The sequence below is a fragment of the Pocillopora verrucosa genome, chromosome 4, assembly GCF_036669915.1.
Source record: "Pocillopora verrucosa isolate sample1 chromosome 4, ASM3666991v2, whole genome shotgun sequence".
Lineage (NCBI taxonomy): Eukaryota > Metazoa > Cnidaria > Anthozoa > Scleractinia > Pocilloporidae > Pocillopora > Pocillopora verrucosa.
This window is the reverse complement of record NC_089315.1, coordinates 23,360,563-23,379,602: the sequence shown is the minus strand read 5'-3', so window position 1 is coordinate 23,379,602 and position 19,040 is coordinate 23,360,563. Positions and strand designations below refer to the sequence as shown.

The window sequence follows — 19,040 nt, the reverse complement described above, 5'->3', positions numbered from 1 at the left end:
TCCCGTGTGGGTTAATATATAGATTTAGCCAAGCCTAAAAGCGGAGCTCGCATTTTTTTTCCCGCACGTCTCAAGGGCACAACGCCTTGCCCCGGCCAGGACTAGAATCCGGGTCGTCCGACTCAGAGCCCAGTGCACTGACCACTGGACTACTGAACAAAGCCGTGGCGTTGGCGTGCCCGCGGTAGAGTTCACCACGCATATTAAAAGTAGCACCTTGTACGGTCGATGGGTTACTACTATTTTGTACAATTATGGGGCTACGCTCTGCGAGCTCCGCTATTACGCCGCTAAACGAAAAGGTGTGGTTTAGATCTTAAATGCAGTATACCAGATTCTGTCCTGAGAAACGTGTTGAAAATCTTGAAATATCCTTTGTCACTCTTACTTGAGACCACTGAGTAGTACAGAATGAATGCGCAAGTTAAAGTAGAATTGAGATTCTCTTTATTCCTTGCTTTGTACATGTCGTGAATACAAAAATAAAACGAATCGCGAATTGCCACACTTATTTCACAAGTGTAAAAATCCATCTGATTTTCAAGAAATATATTTTTCCCTAAAAATTAATTATGTTCCCCTTTGCGATAATCACTGCGCCTAAAGTGTATTCTACATTTTTATTAAAGATATCTGACTTAAATAAATTAGTAAAATAAAAGAGGAGTTCAAATTTTGAATGTGCTACGAGAATTTGAAATTTACGTTCTAAAAAATACACAAATCTGATAACGACTTTGAGTTCTGAAAAATAAACACCTCGGTTGGGGTTAAAAATGATAAAAATCACCCAAATCTCTTTCCCTTCACTACAATATTATGTGTCGTGTGATACAAAACGTAACGTGAAAAAACAGCCGATAAGTGTTACAGGGAACACTTCGCGTCGTTGAGAAGCAAGTAGTATCTATATTTCGTGTGCGTTTTAAATATTTAAATTTTCTACGTTAGCCTGGCTAAAAATCAGTTACTTCCTCCAACTATTTTACAACTGTATTGGAAAAATGCGGTTAAAATCCAATGTCCAAAGAGAGATGACACGTACTAAGCTACTCTACAACAACCCAGGCTTTCTGCGAGCGTCCATTCCTCAGTTACTCACGCAAATCTGATTGTCACACAATTTATTTGTCACGTTCACATCACACTAACTAAATCGCTTGAAAAGCCTAGAAAATACAGTCCTCTAAAAAGTTTTCTTGACAGAACTAAGCTACAAAAGTACACGGGCTGAAAATATCATCTTTATTCACTAGACTACGGAAATAACGAATCGCCGTATAGTATATCCCTTCAAGCTCGTGATTCCTTAATACTTGTAGCGTTTTTGACGTTCTAGTCCAGCCAAACATGTTTGAACACGACTACAAACTGCACCATTTAATTCAAATAATACAAGGCTACAGCTACAGTGTCTACTTCTTCACTTCTCTCTATCGCCTGGGTTGTATTTGAGGTTTACGACCTCCGGGACCAGACGAACGCTGATCGTCCATTCTATTTGATTGAAGGCGAAGTATCAGACCAAAGAAGTCCTCGTCAGGTACTGTGGGCGCATTGGGCGGCGGCTCCGAGCGCTGATCCTCAATACGGTGGGACTGGGGAGAGGAATGAAAAATCTTAATGATTGGCCTTTTTTCGGTGGTATCCCAAGAACTGATTACTTTCAAAAATATTGAAAGTATTATTATTATTATTATTATTATTATTATTATTATTATTATTATCATAATCATCAGGATTGTTACCATTATTATCATTATTATTATTATTATAAAATTATACAAGCAGTCGATTTTATTTCACTGTTTGAATACATGTAGTACCATCTAACAGGCTCAAACCGCGGAATTGTTCTCACTTGTCAATGCGCCTCTGTACTTGATTCAATAGGACATCTTAAGCGTGAAAGGAAATCAACTCATTCTCAAATGATGAGGAACTGCTCGTAGGCTAGTTGTTAACACAGTCGAGCTGTTATTGACAAAAAGCACCCTGAACGATACTTACTTGACTTCGGAGAACCATTTCATAAAGATCTTCATCGCCAGGGTTGTCTCGTCCCTTTGGCAGTCTCCCTTAATGGAAAAAAAGGTTGAATTCAATTTTGTTCCTAATATTCCGTTAGTGATAATTTCACTTCACCATATTTAATAATTCACCGCTTGAGTAACACAAGTTCGAACAAAGACATTTCGTGGCTACCACAACTCATCAAAATCTGTTAACCCTTTAACTCCCAAGATCTAATTGTGAATTCTCCCTTTTAGTTGTTACACATTTCCTTGTAAATCAATAACGAGAATTTAGCGTTAGGTCATGACAACAACTTCAACCTGACAAATTTGAGTGTTCTCAATACCTGTTACCTGGATAATGTATGGATATTATGGGATGAAGTTACATCATCTTAATCACCACATTAATTAAAAGCTATACTCAGCTTTGAAGCGCTTAATCTTATTGTGACACAACCAAAAATGTGACAACCCCCACGGGCCATCCGGCAATAAATAACAACGGGTCTCTTAAGGGATTAAACAAAGTCAGATCTCGGGAACAAACGTACTTATCTGAGACGGGTCATCCTCGAAAGGAAGATCACTCCGTTGTTCTTCCATTCTGTCTCCCTGTACTCGTTCCACCATATCCAGCATGTCTTCCGTACTCTTGCTCTTTTCGATTGGTTTAGGGAGCTCGCAACGCTGCTCATCCATTCGGTTACCCTGGCAACGACTCAGGAATTCGAAGAAGTCTTCGTTCAGGGCATGATCATTCTGTTTCTGCAAAATTGTACATATAAATGGTAATTCATTTGATTGTTATCTCCACGATCCCAAAAACTTCATTTCTGCGACAGTTTGAAGTGCCGTCTATGATAAGAATTTTAAGTGATACTTGGAGAATTTAAATTTCAAAAAGGTTGATAATCTTAAATAAAATTTCATGACGCACTCTTAAGAGAGCAGTCAGGTTTGACTAGAACTGATTACATCTGCTTGAGGCTATACTAGACACACCGGCTACCTTTGAAGCCTCTAACTGCAATATGGAAAACACAATTGTTTTTCCCTTTACATGGACAATTCTTACTACTCGCAAGGACAACTCTACTGCTGGTTGGTTTACTGAAGATAAATCTGCTTTTCGGCCAAGGATGGGCGCAAAGAGAACAGAAAACGCGTACATTTCCCTCATTGCAACGAACCAAAGACAGAACAGAACAAAACAAAACGCCAAAACAACAAAAAAAGCAAAGCCATGAAAATCGAGGGAAACAAACCAGTATTGACAAATTTCAAGTCATCTTTACATTCTTAAACGGCACCAGTCTTGTTCACCAATATATTTAACAGTTACTCAACGAAGAAGCTCATTAGACTATGTCGTCATTTCAACTCAGGAAGGTTCTAGATTTAATCTTTTCCAATTCCTTAACAATGCAGAAAACTCTTAGCCATAGCAGCGTGGGGACAAGAAAAAAATCAGAAATTGTTATTGGTGTTCCAAAATTAAACGAACACAGAAGTCTGCAGGACGAGTGCTCTCGATTAAAGTATCAATTTTTATTTCATAAATTTCGTATTATGACAAAACCTCAACATTGGTTACGGCTCCGTGTCGAATGATCATCACAACACCGTCTTATTCACTTACAGAACAACTATAATCTTTACGTCTAATCGATCGGCGGCCCAGAGGCTGTCATGTTGCCGAACTCTGTTGGTAAAAGATATTACTTGAAAGAGGAGTGAACCCATCCCCTGGTCCTCTGAAATAATTTTTGAAAGAATAACTGTAATCTTCGCGCGCGTGGCAGTTGATACCGCGGTCTAAATAATAAAATCTGTTATCCGTTCGAGCTCTCGGCTTGTGGGCTCGAAGAAAATGATGTATTTGAAAAGCAATTCGAGTAAAAATAACACTTTTATGATCAGGTGACTGCAATCAGTCAATCGAACGAGAACGATCTTGTAATGGAACAGTGGACAGATTGGATCTCGGAACCACCGGAACTCGAAACCAGCGCCCTAACTGATCAGTCACGCTATCTGGTGTTAGAGCTCCTAATATCATAATAATGCATTCCCAAAGCGCTTGAGATTTGGAATTTCCTTAACTAATGATAAAATAAACGTTAAAATTTTCAGATCTATGTTCAGTCGCTTACCTCATCGGAGCGAACACGAACTTGGACATCACCGTGATCCACAGGTTTCCTCGAGTTCACTGACGACGAACGAGGCTTAGTCACACCCTGAAAAAGGGAGGAAAGCAAGTGAAGTTAACCCTATACCTAAGACAAGTGACCAGCAACTAACTAATTTCTCGCTAAAAATTTCACCCCTGAACAAACAAGAAGATCATGTAAGTCAAAATAAAGAAAACTGTATTTAAATTTTTGGCTGAACGTGCCGGAGAAAAAAAGAAACATCTGTGTACCCCTGAGGATTCAAATCTTGGACTTTCCAATTTGGAGGGCCTGTGGTTTATCAATCGAGCAACAGAGAACTCATTGGCGAGATTTACTAGGGTCAATTTATTAAGATCACATGCAACAAGTGTTCTGAATACTACTAGCATTGATGTCGAACAAAGTGTGCCGTGCGGAGATTTAGTTCAAGTTTATCTCTGATGTCGAATAGCATTAGTCGCGAAAGTGTAACCAAAAAAAAGTCTGACTCCCCGCGAAGGGAAACTAAACTCAAAGACAGTGACACAAAGATTTACTTCTCAGAGAGTCCTGACTAACAAAACAAATTTCTTGCAAAATCGACCACCGAAAAGCTTGGCTATTCACTGAGAGGGCTCGCAAACTGGCAGATAGTCGAAACAAACTGGCAGATGGTCGAAACAAAGTGAGCTCCAGGAAAAATATATTGCAATCTGATAAAGTTTTTAAACAGTTCCTATCTCTGAAGAGACTTAATGCAAACGTAAACATTGCTATCACTCAAAAATGTCGCGAAATGAAACATACCATCAGCTCCGAGCAGTCAAGCCCCATTTTAGAAAATTATCTACAAACTTCAAAGACTTTGGTGAATTGTGTTGCCGGAGATGAGTTTGATCTTCTCTTCTGGGTGTAAAATCTACTGGATCTAACGCCAAACTCAAGGCTTTTAAAAACACTTCAACTAAGAACGTGCCCAGATACGCTTCAAGAAGTAAACATTACGTCATTTAAATAAACTCAAGGATTAACCTTTTTAAATCCGTTTCTAAGTGGGCGGCGAAATAAAAAAACACGAAACCTGGAAGCAAATCTTTTTCGTTTGCGTGAGCCAAAAAAACAAAGATTTCTTTCAAAACTCTGCGCTTTCACGCGATGGTTTTCATAAATAGGAATCGAACACGAATGTTTTGTAAGTGGTTAGACCTCTCGAATATATTACGAAAATTCGACCACAAAGTGGCTGTGAATTACTTCCCCAAGGAGTCATTAACACGTCTGAGACAAAAGCGCAAGGGGCAGAAAGTCCAGTATCATCTTGGTAAATAACTCGAGGAGGTACACGTTTCCGCGCTACAGCACGTTCGAAAATAGAAAGAAATTGCCCTAAGGTTTTAAAAAACATGGAAAATCACTTCCATATAATGAGGCATGTTTGAAAAAAAGAAGAACGAATAAAAAATATATTTTTCAAGTTCCTGTTCTTATCACTCGCGGTATTAAAGTAGCGATACTGAAATTTCTGGTGAACCTAAGTTCTCTCATCTGAAACTAACAAAAATTTGTAGTTGTTGGTCGAAAGGGTAAAGAATTCCAGATCGAGGTCAATTAATTAATTCCGCCTCAAAATGGATTGTGGGTGGTCTGTTTTTGTGGCGGATTACAGCATTTAACATCAGAAGAGCTTTTGACGTTCAGTCCGAAAATATATATTTCTCCAAACACTTTACAGTCTAAAGACAGCAGGCCATTTAATTTCGGTGTAAAATGAACTGTGTTAAAATATGAAGTCACGAGAACGGATTTCTTGTTGCCTTAAAATAATGCCGGCTTACAAGGGAGATATATTACTTTCAGACAATACCTAGGGCGTATGAATTGTAAAACGCCTTTCATTGTATATCAAGTGTACAGTACAATGCTTCCTGTAATTAACAGGGGTTGTTGGTGCGTGACTTCCGTATCGCATTGTAATTGCATTGAAAAATTGACCTATTTTATTCAAACGTTGAAGTAAATATTTGCAGCTTAACTTATTGTGCACCGAAACAGTTACAACTCCCCAATATAATCCTCTGCTCTGTTTGACTCACGTAAGGACAACTGAAACTTTTACATCGTGGACTAAAATATAACATGAAACATATCCTGATTTGGCAGCCCAAATTGACTTGAAAATCGTGGCACGGAGTAACCAAAATTTCGTTCGCTTCCTCTAGTAAAGTGGAAAAGCTTAAGCGTGACTTCCGAAATTGTTAAAGGAAGTACTGCATTGAGCAATTGTCTCACTAGCCTATTGTTCAAGCTCTATTGAATGATTTCGTGTCTCAGACTTATCGGGCGCCGAAACAGTAAATATTCTATATGTTTCTAAGATCTGTTAAAGTTAATGTGTGGTCAACTTAAATCTATAAATAGAGAACTCAAATATATCACGAATTATTGACCAGCTCGTTGATTTGTTAAGAAATTGAGATGACGCCGACTTAAAAATCATGGCTTGGAAAAATCAAAACGTTGTTGAAACGAATATTATTGTCATGTGTATAATCTTCAAAGAATTTGTTCATCTAAAGATTCCATTGTACAAACAAATGGTTAGGTTTCAATAATCAAACGATATTGGACGATGAAGGGACGTTATTTGGTAAACAGCAGGTATTTGACTTATCTTAAAGAATGAAATGTATTGAAAGGAAAACTTTAATTAGAAGAATCTGTCTATAAACCGAATTGGCGACTAAAATCATTTTCAATATGATTCAAAGCGCTTTAATTAATTCGTTGTCAACATAAGAAAAACAAGAAATTCATAAAGATTTATCGCCTGCGTGACTTCCCTATTGCTGAATGATGTATTTTGAACGATTTGGTTGATTGAGACATAAGTACATTTTCACGTCCTTCACCATTCTTCCGCATAACATGGAGATGTTTAGGTTTTTAATGAGAAAAAAATTACACAAGTTGCAAGAACGTTGTTTGCAAAAAAAAAAAAAAAGTGTCGGGGAAAAAGGGGAAAAAAATAACAGTAACAGTCTTGTTACCTCTGTTACATAATGAATTACATTAGACGAGAATTCGCTTTCAAAAATCCACGTCAAACTAAACTCATTTTCATTTGAAGAGATCTTCAGAAAAACACAGAATTCATAGGAATTACTTCGGTCATTGCACAATCTTAGAGAAAAAAACTTTGTACTATGAAGAAAACAAACAGACAGAGACCTCTCTCTTTTTTGAGCCGTACGTAGTGAAATTCATGAATAAAATTTAAAAAAAACATGTATTTTGAGGACGATCAATTTATGAATTTCAGTCTCGTAAACAAGAGCTAGGACTCAAAGAGGTTTCATACAAGACATTTGTTATTTTGTCTATGAGAACTGTGTTTATTATTATTATTATTATTATTATTATTATTATTATTTATCATGAAGAGAGTAAGAGAGCGAGATATTTGAAGTTCGCAAGATTTGGTTGTGTGACTTAAACGCTCTCCAACTGAGGTACAGAGAAGTCCTTAACGAGAAAGTACATACGCTATGTTGAGTAGGGCGGAAAAAGCTATAACTTTTGATCGAGTCATCAAAAATGAAAAACGAACAATAAAAAACAAAAGAAAAAGGTCCTCTCTATGGTAAAACTCACATCAGCAGATGCAGCTGACTCCAGTTTCCTTTTATCTGAGAAAAAGAAATACACAAAATCAAAATACTTCGTAATTGTTAAACTTAGTAAATGTTATAATATGACTGCTTCGTCCAATGGGGGAGCGATTTTTAAGGAAAATGTTTCAGTACATATCAAGAAAGTTCAGTACATAAAAACTACTACCGTAATCATCATTTTAAGAAATAAGAGATAAGAGATATGTGTGAATACTAGCTAAAAGAAATGAATAAATAAATGTTAAGTGTTAGGAATAATCTTTGAAACAGAATTTCGCACAGATGGAAGCAGACTTAGGGCTGGTTATTTAAACAAAGCTTAGCCGTTGTTTAACAAAATCGCGTCCTAAACAATCCTCGATTTAGCTAAACCTTTCATCTGAGCATTTCTTTATGTGAATAGTGTCAAGAATGCCGGAAGCGAACAGAGGGAAGACATTTTTTAGATCAAATCAATCCTCTTACAGAGAAAGCCTTTGGCCCACTGATTGTGTTAAACTGCGGTTCGGTTTAGACCCAGTATAAATACGGGTTACATAATTTGCTGAAGAGCATCTCGAAGGCAAGGCAGACAAATCACAAACTCAAAAAAAGAAAAAAAGATACTAATTCTTGAGAGTGGAATGGCGATATAAAAAGAACTGGTCATTATTTTTTCGCAGGGGGGGAGGGGGTCGGATAATTTTGGTTGATTATGATAAAATTTGGCCGATCCCTCCCCCTAAGGGCCCTGTAGTATTCTATTGACCCCCCTCCCTCACTGGTAGTGAATGCTGTGCTATACTTAGTCCTGATCCTTAATTGCTTCGATTTTGATGGACGCTGTTATTGCTCACCTCCTTCTAAATTGCTGAATTTTTTGTTAAAGAGTTGTTTAATAGATCCCGGGCTGCTTCGATGCACGCCCTCAGCAATTCCAGATGCTGAGCTATTTGAGTTCCTGCAAGAACAGAACATGCTGTAACGGCTGTCGTCTGCTCCATCGGATGGAAAATCCTTTACTTTCAAAATCCAAAGGGGCAGAAAATTTTTTACACATAAATTTTTAGTGAGAGCTCACTCGCCAAATAAACGCCCACGCTGCAGCCTAAAACACACATTTCTCAAAACTCATTCATAATTCAATGTCCTTTGTTGAGAATTGTTCTTGTCTTAAACATGATAGTGACTTAGTCAAAAATAGATATCACCTTGTCAAATTAGAGCTTGGAGTTTTTAATTGATAACAAACGTGAACAAAACCAACTCACACACCCGGCATTCGCGTGTTCATGGAACGCTTTTCGATAGAGTGCCGTAAAAACCCAAATCAGAACAATTCCAACAATCAATCAGAACAAAGGAATATACTTCTAAGAACCAAAACAATCAAACTGCCTAAAGCGCGGGAAAACGCGGCCGACCAAGTCGTGATTGCTTTTCGAGTACATTTGATTGGTCGAGAAAGAGGCGCGGTTTTTTAGACCAATCACAGACCGGAGTAAAGCAAATCCAAAGTATTCCCGGATTACTTTCGATACTCAATTAAAAATTTCTCTATTTGTAAGGCAGTTTATGGTCTGTGTGTAAGGACGACACTTACGTATCGTGAGAATCGTCTTCAATTCCAAGTAAGGCCCGGAGGTCAGAGATGTTCATCTGCGCCGTTATTTGTCCGGTGCGATCTCCAACCTGGAATTGAGAATCGCATATTAATACACAAGCTGAACAAATAAAACGAAATAAACTATCACAAAGACGAAGCTCCTTCAAAAATAAAGTGATACAATATTCACCAGAGCATCCGTCACATACAAAAAAGATCTGTTGTTGGAAATTTTATAAATCCCTGTAATGTGAGAATACTTCAAACTCATGTTTATCACAGAATCAAACCGGCACTAAAACAACATTATATTTCTGTTACATTTTTCGCAGCTTAGTACCCTTTCAACTTGGCGAGGTAATATATGGCGATCATTTATTTGGGTAAAATGATATGTCCATAATAACATGAAACTGCTTTTCCACTATACCAATGTGAAGAAACATTTCAGTAGACTCCCAGGAAGATCAACTGATCAAACTTTGTTTTTCTTTCCTTTTGGAACAACGCGTGGCGGGCAGGAAAATAGGCTTATAACTGCCGTAAAAAATTCAAACTGAAGTTAATCTCCATGGCTGAATCTCCAATAGCTGGATACATTTGTGACTACCCTAATCCTTCCGGCGAAAAAAAATTGCGGAAACTTCACATGGTCCCAAAGCGAAGATGGGTTTATCGTTTCCATTCAAATAGAGAAATGAAGATTGATGTATAGTACAGTGTTGTAGAGTGAGTCAGCAAGAGTACTTTGAATAAAGTTATTGAACTATTATCATTTCTACTGACAAGTCTGTCACGGCCCGTGCTTTTCCAAAAAGGAAGAAAAAAGTTGCTCGAAGAAAATTTGGAATAACCGCGATACAAAACCTGAAATCATGAGCGATTTTCATCGCACCCGGCTATCCTGGACAGGGCTATGCCAGTAACAGACTCTAAATGATGCTCCTAAACTGAGGATGTCGAACACAACCAAAATTAAGGGTCAGTGATGACCGACTCACTTCCGCGTGGCATTCACTCCAAAGATTAATTTCTGCAACTCAGTACCCTCACTTTAATGTATTCAGAGTTGAATTTGTTTTTCGGCCGGTTGTTGTAACACTCAATCAAAGCGCAAATAAGAAAATACGTGATAACGACCTCAGAAGCAATATTACGTCATTGACCGCGTCGCGATCGATTCCACCCTAGTATCTGATTGGCTGAGATGTTGGCGCGAGTCTTTTAGACCAATCACAGAGCGAAGTAAACGAAAACCTGCGCAATAAACACTATTTATAACTTTTCAATTTTGAAACGGGTCTACGTGCGTGTAGCAAGATGTCAGCCAAACAATACACAATGGTTTAATTCCCAACAAAAGGTAAAGCTACAAAATTGAAAAGGGGCATTAAAACGTGAAAATGGCTGATTTACACCTTACTCTTGCGCACAAAAGTAGCCACACAGCTGCCACTCCATTCATTGTGATATAAATAAGCTAACAATCTTTCGATTTTCAGCGATTTGATGGACCAGGCTAAATTTTCATGAGTCAACTTTTGCGATTGAACACAAAGTGCTAATTTTCAAGAATGTTTTTTAATGTGTCTTCTCCATCCTCAGCTATCCTGGTTTCCCTGTGGTTTATTCTCACCTCTCTGATAGTTTTCTACAGACGTAAAACTGCAATTTCAAGGCTTCCCTTTTTTGAGAAATTCTCTTTATCACGAAAAATTATTCAAAATATTTTGAAACATTTTGCTGTTTTGCTAGGAAAAATTATTTCTTGTTGCAAAGAAAAAATGACCGAGAAGCGTCTCTTTGAAGCATCTTTAAATTATTACGTTGAACTACAGGAAAATTAGATGTACACTACACAATAGATCTGCTTTGTGTAATTTCACGTTACCTCCTTCGAGATATCCAAATGTCTCTGCGCGTAATCCAGAGCTGTTTCGTGATTACCCAACGCAGTGTGCGCGTTTCCTAAACTCCAACAAGCACGACCTTCGCCGACTCTGTAAGAAAGAAAGTTTAACTCATTTGAATACCGTAACCAGTGTTAAACTTACTAACTAACGCAATAACAAAGAAAGGAAAGTAAAATGAAGACAAAAAAATAACGACAGGCTTTGAATGTTTCATGGATAATGCAGATTTAGAGTAACAAACAAGTGTGGCTTTTGTGCTCAAGCAAAAGGGGTGTTAATGATTCTCTCAGTTAGGAGACTTTTGTTTTCTGCTATTCTGCTCTTAAAGCGTAAATTGAAAAACAAAAGCAAGTGGTTCAGGTGGCTTAGGTAATTGTCCATTAAAAAAAATGTACAGCGTACCTGTCACCCAGTTCCTGAGCGATCTCCAAATGTTTGGAATGGTATTCCACTGCCTCCTGGTAATCTCTGAGTAAAGTGTAAGTGTTTCCTAAACTGTAACAGGCCTGGATTTCCAGGAAAAAAAAGAATGTTTTCAAGGTTTGACTGCCTAATCCTATCTAGAAAAGAAAATTTTTACCGGATGGACGGTTGATATGGACAGTTGAGGTAATTAGCAAGCTTCTTTGTTATGTCAGGAACGTTGCTCAAATAATTAATTATCGTAACTTGAGCCAAAACAGAATACCATTATTCTAACTCAACGACTGAGCTCATATTTTATCGTTTTCTTTCGGTATAGCTCTCCACAGAGTTATTTACATAACAAATAGATTCCAAGTTGCCGTGCGTCTGTTCAGCAATAGATCACACATGACGTCAAAATGTGGTAAGAACAAAAAAGTGGCACACGAGGCGCAGCCGAGTGTGTCACTGATGCTCTTACCACATTTTGACGTCCTCTGTGATCTATTACTGAACAGAGGCACGGCAACTTGAAATCTATTTGTTTTTATACAATTTTAAAAAGTTTTAATGATGACGTCATCTGTACCTCCAATAGATCATAAGTGAGAACCAATCAGAATGCGTGCATAACTGAGCTTATTATATAAAGCTAATTACATGCTAAGCTGAACCATACTCGCTGATTGGTTTTTCCTGATAATCACTTGGAGGACAGAGGTATAAATGATGTCAACATGCTGCGCCTTGTGTACCACTTTTTCGTTCTTACCGCATCATCTATGGTTTAACACTGAACTGTCCCACGACAACATGGAATCTATTTGCTCAGTGGTAAAGCTCGCACCGGGAAATATAATGGTTTAGGATCTTTACTTCGTCTAGAGCTCGCGATGCGTCGATAATATCCCTCCTTAAACGCCTTTCTTCATCTATTTTCTATACACTACGTTTTTATAACCACTTAAAATTACCTGTGCCTCAATCGCCCTGTCCCCCAGTTCACGTGATATCCCCAGTGTTCTCCTGCAAACAAGGTAACATTATACGCTTATCAAAAGTAGTCATGGAATATTGCAATTCCTGAGTTTTGATTAGTTTACAGGCCAAGGTTTCTGGGCTCTCATACTCTTGATTCTTTTCTGTGTTCACGTTTATATACCGTCGACCCTGTATTCAGCGGTCATCCACGTAATTATTTATTTATAAAAGGCTAAGAAAGGTCTTGCAAGAGTGAAGTTCATTGTGCAGGCACACTAGACACTGACCCATAACCAAAATTAGCCTTATCTTTGCCTAACCCTTTACACCACAACACCAGTATGCATGTTCTCCATACTGTTCTGCATATATTTCCTAACATGCTGACGAGGAGAATTTGTTTAACAATAAAGAGCTTCTTTGGTAGTGATCATTTCCCATATTCTCATGGCCTTAATGTGTGATTCAGTAGTAATATTGTGAGGAGAAATTAGATGCTGGACACTTTAAAGGGTTAGAAGATTAATGGGTTTTCTTAACGCCTTCACTCCCAAGACTTCAATTCTGTTTAGTGTCTGCCCTTCATTTCTCATAATTTTAGCTCTAAGGATGATTTTCTTTCTTCTCGTCACCTTTTGGCTTAAAAATATATGAATACTGTAAGGAGAATTTCCATAGCAGTCTCATTTGACAGTGAATGTTTAACTCAAAGAAAACTATTAAAAAGTTTATCTCACTTGTAATACTCAGCTGCAACCTCAAACTCCCCAAGGAAAACATGTGCATTTCCAAGGTTACTACAAGCACGTCTTTCTGCTGGCTTGTCATGGAATTCTTCTGCAATGACTAACCTCTGGATTTAGATCACAATAAATAGAGAGGTTACCACAGAATCTGGCCAGGGCACTTACCATTAACGGAGATGACCAACCACAAAGACAAATTGTAAAATCACATGAAGTGAGGGTGATTATCAAAAATTTGACACCAAGGATATGGGGGGTGAGGGGGGACTTATTTCAAAAAGGGGCTTTTTAGGGTGGGAAGAGCTGAAAAGAGTATTACCTCTAATTCTGGAATTTAGTGCTCTAACTGTAATTCTGGAATTTAGTGCTCTAACTAAGCAGCTCTGCCTGATATTTTCAATTTCTTTACAAGTAGACTAGCCTCCCCTACCCTGTTTGAATGATGGTAAGTACCCTTTGATTCATAGTTATTTACCCAAGGTTTACCATCTCTATCTCACTGTAAGGTAACCTTTCTGAGCATTTGGCTGCTCTATTTCTTTCCATCATCTCATGAGACAACGCTCTGCAGAGATTTAGTGGCATACTACTCCTAGTTGCTTCATGCTATGGAAACTGGGATAACCTCCCACTGGTGGAGCCACTTGGCTTAGTATAGGCATCACCCTTTTATCTTTACTACCAGATTGAAATTTGATTGAAATATGTAAAGAGGGAAAAAAAAGACACCCACCTCCTCATGAAACATGATTGCCAGTTCAAAGTTTCCTATCAAGTAGTGAGTGTTGCCAAGATTGCCACAGGCTCTCCCTTGTGCACCTCTGTCACCAAGTTCTTTCACAATGGAAAGATTGGCCCTAAAATTTAAAGACAGAATAGTTTCTGATTATTGAAATGGGAACGGCATGCACTAAGAAATTCTACTCTTCAATAAATTTACATTAGACATAGATTATCAGAGATCACAGACAAAATGGAATCAAGATAAATTTAGCAGATGGGCTACATAGGAATCACTTACTCATAGAATTCAATAGCTCTTTCCAGTGCAGACCGCACTTCTTCAGGAAATTCTCCAGGATCTTGGTGGAAATTTCGACCAAAGTGTTTACCTTTAGCATGATACACATTTCCAAGGTTATACAAGGCTCTGGCTTCACCAATCTGCAAACATAATATTCACCCATTTAATTAAACCTCATAACTGACATTAATATTCTGTCCATCATTTTTTTTATACAGTGCTGATTATTACAATTTCCTCTTCTTAAAATAAATTCTCAAAACCATTTAATTCTTTACTAAATGTAAAAAGTGATGCCAAATTCTCCTAAGACTTGGATGTACTAACCCTTTCACACCTACAAGCTTCATGATGTCAGCTTTCTTAATGCTGTTTGTGTTTCATGCTGTTACATTCTCTAATCCCTAAAACCCTCGCAATTCAGCAAGCTATTTTTTACCCCTATCAGTATAAATCTATCATCCTTACTTCTAACCTAGTCAAGTAAAGCAATAGTCTTCGCAGGTGAACTGCAATTTAAGTGATCACAGTGAAGAAGCCTGAAAAAACATATGAGCTTTGACAGGATTTGAACCCCATGGTGCTACACCAACTAAGTTGAAAAGCCACATGTTGGGAGCAGGTCACATGTTATAGGGTTCTTCTTTTCTGTGGGGGATTCTTATTGTAATTTTTAAATCATTGCTTTTTTTTTTGTTTGACATCACTGTTATTTTACAGCTTAGCAACGAGCCAGTTTCACTGGTTGGCTCACTTTATAATATTGCGACATTACTGTTTACACTGCCACACTGCATCACTAGTGGTACTTAATGAATTGCTCTCCAGCAACTAAAACGAGCCAAACAGTTGACCAATCAAAGTGTTGACTGACCCCAAAGGATGACAATCTCTTCAAACAAAGCAGGGGATACATTTACAACTAAACGTCACGACTAATACTAAAAAAGGTAGCTGTCATTGCCCATTTATCTCCCCTGCAGAACAAGTGTTATCTTATGTGTTGACCAGATGACTAGAAGCAAGTGCATGGTGATGAGGGTGACTCTTTACACTCCTGTCAAAATTTGACTTTGCTTAACTGAGACTGCAAAAAAAAAAAGAGTCACTGTACAGCACAGTGCATTTATCAGTTTATGACTACACCATACTTTCTTTGAGTTTTGAATTTTGACTTAATGTCAATAAAAAGTCCCTGTATAAATTGTTCAGTATCAAGCCTTAAAGTCATTTTATTTAGTCTTCTCTTGTTTTTCATCAGTTCCAAAATGACTTAAGTGGTTGGTGTCACCACCTCTGCTGCAATCCACCAAGCTTGTGGACTGCCAGCTCTAGTAAAAAACATTTTTAATGCCTTGTAATGCCAAAATGTACTAATAATTGTCTGTACAAATGAAAATTCTTGGAAAAGTCTTTGACATATTTTCAAAGACACTCAAAGACTGTTTCCTGATCTTATAAATGATTTTAAAAACTGTTTAAATGGAACAAATCCAAAAATCTTTTATCTCATAAAATGGCCCCAAGGTTCTCGAAAAGTCATTCACCAATATCAAAAACCAAGAAGGACATTACTCTTGATGTACCTGAACTGGAATATCATTATTGAAAAAATTGAATTACTGATTTTTCCCCTCCAGTAGTGAGCTACGAATAAGATGTCCTTACTCTATATCAAGGAATATTTTTAAAGCAAAAACAAAAAAAGGAGACCAGTCAGTAAGAATGTACTAGAAACTTTGACGCATTTCCTTCACGACAATGGCAATATTTGAAGAGTTTTCAGGAGGCTAAAAATTGATTTGAAAAAATACCTGCACAAGCATATGTGAAAATCACATTTAAAACGTTTACAAAGATCGTATATTCCTTCGGAACCACTTTTAAAATAGAATGTAAGACAGTTGAAATTGTCTTGAAGATGGTGCCTGTCAACATATGTAAATGAATAGTTCTCTTTTCAAATTTTGCTTGGCAACAACTCCTGTAAAACTTCAATATGTAAACATGTGTAGTTAATATCCATTAAAAGTAAGGTGAGTGATCTGAAAAAAAAAATTGTTGTGCACAGGTAGCTCAGTTTAGGGCAATCCACAGCCTCTGTGCCAATTAGCCAAAGTAAACAAGTTATGAAGAAGAAAAACAGTGTGGTATGAACTCTGCTGATTCCTAAAAAAACAGAAATCAGTGTTTTTGACTGAAGAAATATTATGCCCAGTAAGACCGAAGGCTGTAAATATTAAGTGCAAATAATATACGTTACACCGGATATTTCACATGATATTACACTTCCGAAGTTATCACGACTTTGGAGACACATCCACATTTGCATAGTTTGGTAACCAATAATATTATCATTGGCTTTGAATGCCACTTTGTCACTAATCACATATGAAGTTAAATCAGTCTTTTTGGTGGACAGAGTAATCGCAAAAATTAAAACATTTCATCTCACTCTACTTGTGCGCAAATAAGTTTCGATCGGCGTCGTTCGATTTAATTGGTGAAATACACTCACATCAAGGAAATGAAATCTACACCGACAGCATTTAAATTTGTACATTTCGAATAAAGCGTTGAATTACGTCCTCACCGGGATACAGAACAACTCTTAATTTTGTTAAGGATGCAACTTTCGCGTCGATCGCGTCAACATGCTTAAAAAATATTCCTTTTTCGTGAGTACAATACAATTACATCACGCTGGTATTTGCCTCATGGAGGTCTGAAACACGTCGGTCTTTGATCAAGGATAGCAATTTACCGTTAACACAATACTTTCCATAACAAAAAAAAGAGTACAGCGTTCTCTGGTAACATTGTCCCCTATTGGAATCACCTCTGATGAATAGTTCGAACAATGCTAGAACAACTGCTGGCATAACTAGAGAATATATTTAATTTAATAATGCCTTCGTATTCAGCAAGCGTATTGAAAATTTTTCAATATAGCAATATAGGACTAGTAATATTTTCAGAGCTGAAGTTAAGTTCGGATTGCTATTTCGGTTTGGTAAAGGAACGTTGCGTGTTTAGTAAAATTTTTTCGGCGGCCATTAAAATGATTACAAGCAGTGGATTGAATATGTGCACGTTTGCGCTGCGATTAGCAAACTTTAGAAAGCCAATGTTTATTTTGACCACCAAAAGACCGCAAGAATGCTTCCCAGTGAATTAAAAATAGCATACACACTCACAAGCATCATATAAATCGCATACCACTAAAGAGCACTCAAAGACGAACGAAAATGACATCAGTAACAAAGGATACGAAGAGAATTAGCTAAATCAATTTATACGCAGAAAGATCAAAAATCCCCCATTGTTGTTGATTGTACTATTGTAAATTTCGCTGTCACCTTTGAACTGCTCCCGCAAAATCAATTTTATCATTTCTTCATTTTAAACTTTACGCTAAAACCCAAATGAGATATTTGTATAGCAAGCTCAAAAATCCCTACAAAACATGCAAGCTTACCTTATCCCCGAGTTCCCGTGAAATGTCTAAATGTCGAGTGCAACAAACTATGGCTTCGTCAAATTTTCCCAAAACCTTTAAGGTGTTTCCAAGATTCCCACTAGCTTTAGCTTCCCCGACTCTGTCTCCAAGTGTCCTTGCTAAAGTTAAGTCATGGCGATGAAATTCTAGGGCTTTCTCGTATTCTTGCAGATAGAAGTAGGCATTCCCTAATTGGCTATACACCGCACTTAATGTCTTCAAATCCTCTGTCCCGACTTGAACCGCTGCTTCGAAGAAACTTACTCCTGCGCGGCAATCACCCGCTTTGCAGAGTCTTTCACCCTCCAATGCAAGCTCCATACACGATGCTTGCACTGCCATTTTCCTTGATCCAAAAAACACCAAAAATTCCTTGAATAAGGATTGGTTGCAAATAACTCTTCACGATAGCAACACGAAGTCTATTGTCGAGAGCGAGTTGCGAGTTCGTCGGACTGGTCCTGCAGTAATAAATTAATCGCAAGTTTCCAATCCGCTGCGACTTGACCAAAACAACGCACTAAAGCTTTGCATCACAACAATCGTTATTATAGACGTTTTTCACGTTTAGAAGCCACTATACAAGAGAAATTGTCTCTACCTAACTTTTATCATGTGTAGTCCTGCTTGGATTGTCTGTTTCTCCACTTTTGTGGATTTTTGAAATTCGACTGTCCACTCGTTCCAGGTCTCTCGCGGTGTTTCGCGTCGCTGCTCTTTCCTGCTTTTTTCCTTCTTCTTCACTTTCGCCTCGGAAACAAGGCTCGCACAAAAAAGACCCTACGTTCTTTATCATCCACTAAAAATTTTGGGAAAGATGTACAGATAAGAGTTAATTGCTCGACAAAAATTCCTAAAATCAATGAACTCGATGTGACGAATAGAAGTTCATAAACAAAATATTCTAGGGAAGATCGCCGTCAGTTCGAAACCACTCAGCTAATATTGATCCGCACAATGTGTCAATACCTATAGAGGCAGACCAATATTATTATTAAGGCGGGTTGTTTGTCCAGCGGAGGTGGCGGAGGGGGGGGGGGGT

At 37.8% G+C, this 19,040-nt stretch overlaps 1 protein-coding gene across 2 annotated transcripts; it reads right to left on the bottom strand.

Moving 5' to 3' along the window:
• Window positions 1–424: 424 nt before the first annotated feature.
• On the bottom strand, window positions 425–18,825 carry LOC131774939 (G-protein-signaling modulator 2). 2 transcript variants are annotated; one of them, XM_066164937.1, is made up of 15 exons: window positions 18,600–18,825; window positions 17,978–18,459; window positions 14,497–14,639; window positions 14,209–14,332; window positions 13,467–13,582; window positions 12,723–12,774; window positions 11,746–11,849; window positions 11,322–11,430; window positions 9,428–9,516; window positions 8,682–8,785; window positions 7,826–7,860; window positions 4,172–4,258; window positions 2,570–2,783; window positions 2,011–2,078; window positions 425–1,598 (listed from the first exon to the last, which is right to left on the bottom strand). In XM_066164937.1, the coding sequence occupies exons 2-15, from the start codon at window positions 18,338–18,340 to the stop codon at window positions 1,434–1,436; spliced, it is 1,773 nt and encodes a 590-aa protein (XP_066021034.1). In that variant the 5' UTR covers window positions 18,341–18,459; window positions 18,600–18,825; the 3' UTR covers window positions 425–1,433. The 2 variants fall into 2 exon arrangements, with proteins under 2 accessions (XP_066021034.1, XP_058947017.1); XM_059091034.2 differs by having other exon boundaries at window positions 17,978–18,825.
• Between the last annotated feature and the right edge of the window lie 215 nt (window positions 18,826–19,040).